The following is a 2,441-nucleotide window of genomic DNA, read 5'->3' on the forward strand; positions in this document are numbered from 1 at the left end:
AACACCATTTGAGAACCACTGACCTGGCGCCAGTTTGCCTGGAGTTAAACATAGTAACTTCAACTTGTCAGCAAAAACACCCAATGATCAGAAAATATACAATTTCTGAGATCTGGAGGTTTCACTAAAGGACACTGAGGGCATCCTGGGAATCCCTTCCAGGAGAGAAGTTTCAGTTCCTATTCCCTCCTTCTTGAGAAACCCAGAAACCCCATGGAAAGAGGAAACCAAACAGGAACTGGAAACTTCATCCTCCTGGGATTCACAGATCACCGTGACCTGCAGTCCCTCCTCTTTGGCCTGCTTCTCTCCATGTACCTGGTCACTGTGCTGGGGAACCTGCTTATCATCCTGGCCACCATCTCAGACTCCCGCCTGCACTTGCCCATGTACTTCTTCCTCTCCAACCTGTCACTGGCTGACATTGGATTCACCTCCACCACCATCCCCAAGGCTCTGAGGAACATCCAGACTCAGAGCAGAGTTATCACCTTTGCAGGTTGCATCTCACAGATTTACTTTTTTATTGTGTTTGGATGCCAGGACAATTTGCTTCTGACAGTGATGGCCTATGACCGATTCGTGGCCATCTGTCACCCCCTGCACTACATGGCCATCATGAACCCACGGCTCTGTCAGCTCATGGCTATTGGGTCCTGGTTGATCAGTGTACTGGGTGCCCTTCCAGAGACCATGACAATCTTGAGGCAGTCATTCTGCACAAACAGGGAAATCCCTCACTTTTTCTGTGATCTTACTGTAGTTCTGAAGCTCACCTGCTCTGACACCCTCATCAATAACATAGTGGTGTACTCTGTGGCCATCATTTTGGGTGTTTTTCCTCTCACTGGCATTCTCCTCTCCTATTCTCAAATATTCTCCTCCATCCTGAGGATCTCATCAGACAGAGGCAAGTACAAAGCCTTTTCCACCTGTGGGTCTCACCTATTGGTGGTCACCCTCTTCTATGGCACTGGCCTTGCGGTCAATCTCAGTTCTGTAGCCACACTGCCTTCAAGGATAAATGTGATAGCCTCAGTGATGTACACCATGGTCACCCCCATGCTGAACCCTTTCATCTACAGTCTGAGGAACAGGGATATCAAGGTGGCCCTGGGGAGAGTCCTCAGCAAGATGGTGCCTCTCAGGGAAAAGGTGGATGCACGTCTCTCATGATTCACAACGTGCATGATACTGGAGACCAGAGAGCTTTCCCTCTCCATCCATCACTGTGGCTACCTCTGTTTGGTGTATTTTAAGACATTCATTCTTTGCATCTTCTTAGGACTCATTCATACCTAAGGAGTGTTCATAATGCAACATATTCAGTCACCTGTACACTCTCTTACCAGTCATTGTAATTTTGTATGAAAAAACTGGTCTTTTTCATTTGCATTTACTTAACTGAGGTGTGGGCATTTGTATTTTTATTGATACATGATAATGGCATATGTTGATGGAGCACAGTGTGATATCTCCATGCATGCGTGAAACATATACTGATCAAAGCAGGCAATTGGCATATACTTCTCCTGAAACATTTGTCATTTATTTTTACTGGGACACCTCTCATTCCTCTCTTCTAGTTCCTAGAATTTAAAAATCAGTTGCTATGAAATATTCTCCTCTATGGTGCTGTAGTACTTTAGAAATCATTTTATTCATGAACTGGATTGACACCCTCTACCCAACCTCCCTTTTACCCCACCTGACTTCCAGGGACCAGGGTTAGTACAACAACTGTCAACTTCTGTGACATAGACATCATCTCCTTCCTCACATGTAATAGAACCTGCAGCCCTTCCATTCTGGTCTTTTGGACTGCTATATATCCTCAAAATGATGGGATTCTACCTCCAGTATTGAGTTACTTCTGTCTTCAAAACTCATTTACAGGAATATTTTCTAAGAGGGTGAGAATAAATTAACCCCATCATATGGCATTACTGTGCTTCCCATCACACCAATACTATTGAATTTTTTTTAACCATCCTCCCTAAGATTCCTCGTATTTCAGAAATGCCTCTTTCCCACCTTTGCAACCACAATGCCTCATCCAGTTTTTGGAAAAGACTTTTTTCCCAGTGAATATTTGTCAAATGTAGTGAATATTAGTTGGGCAGATGGTTAAATGTAAAGTAGAATATGACACAGAAAATGCAAAGTTTAAATTGAATAAAAGATTTTGAGCTGGAGGAGAAATTCGGAGTAATTTATGCTGATATTAATAACAACGACCCTCAGTAGGTGCCAACACTATTTCTATGCTTTATACACATTACAACACTACGTTTCTCAGTATCTCTTTTATGTGATGTTTTAGTCCATTTGCATTACTATAACAACGTGTCAGAGACTGAGTATGTTATGAAGAAGACTATCTCACAGTTTGGAGGCTATCAAGTCCAATTAGCATGACTCCAGCTCTGGTGAAGGAGACT

At 43.2% G+C, this 2,441-nt stretch overlaps 1 protein-coding gene across 1 annotated transcript; it reads left to right on the forward strand.

The window, feature by feature from the left end:
• Positions 1–213: 213 nt before the first annotated feature.
• Positions 214–1,176, forward strand: LOC306645912 (olfactory receptor 7C2-like; the record flags this gene model as incomplete). The annotated part of the gene is made up of 1 exon (XM_079114094.1): positions 214–1,176. One exon carries the CDS (start codon positions 214–216, stop codon positions 1,174–1,176), a length of 963 nt encoding a protein of 320 aa, XP_078970220.1.
• Positions 1,177–2,441: the final 1,265 nt, after the last annotated feature.

The sequence above is a fragment of the Sciurus vulgaris genome (assembly GCF_902686455.1).
Source record: "Sciurus vulgaris genome assembly, chromosome: 16".
In the NCBI taxonomy this organism is placed as follows: Eukaryota; Metazoa; Chordata; class Mammalia; order Rodentia; family Sciuridae; genus Sciurus; species Sciurus vulgaris.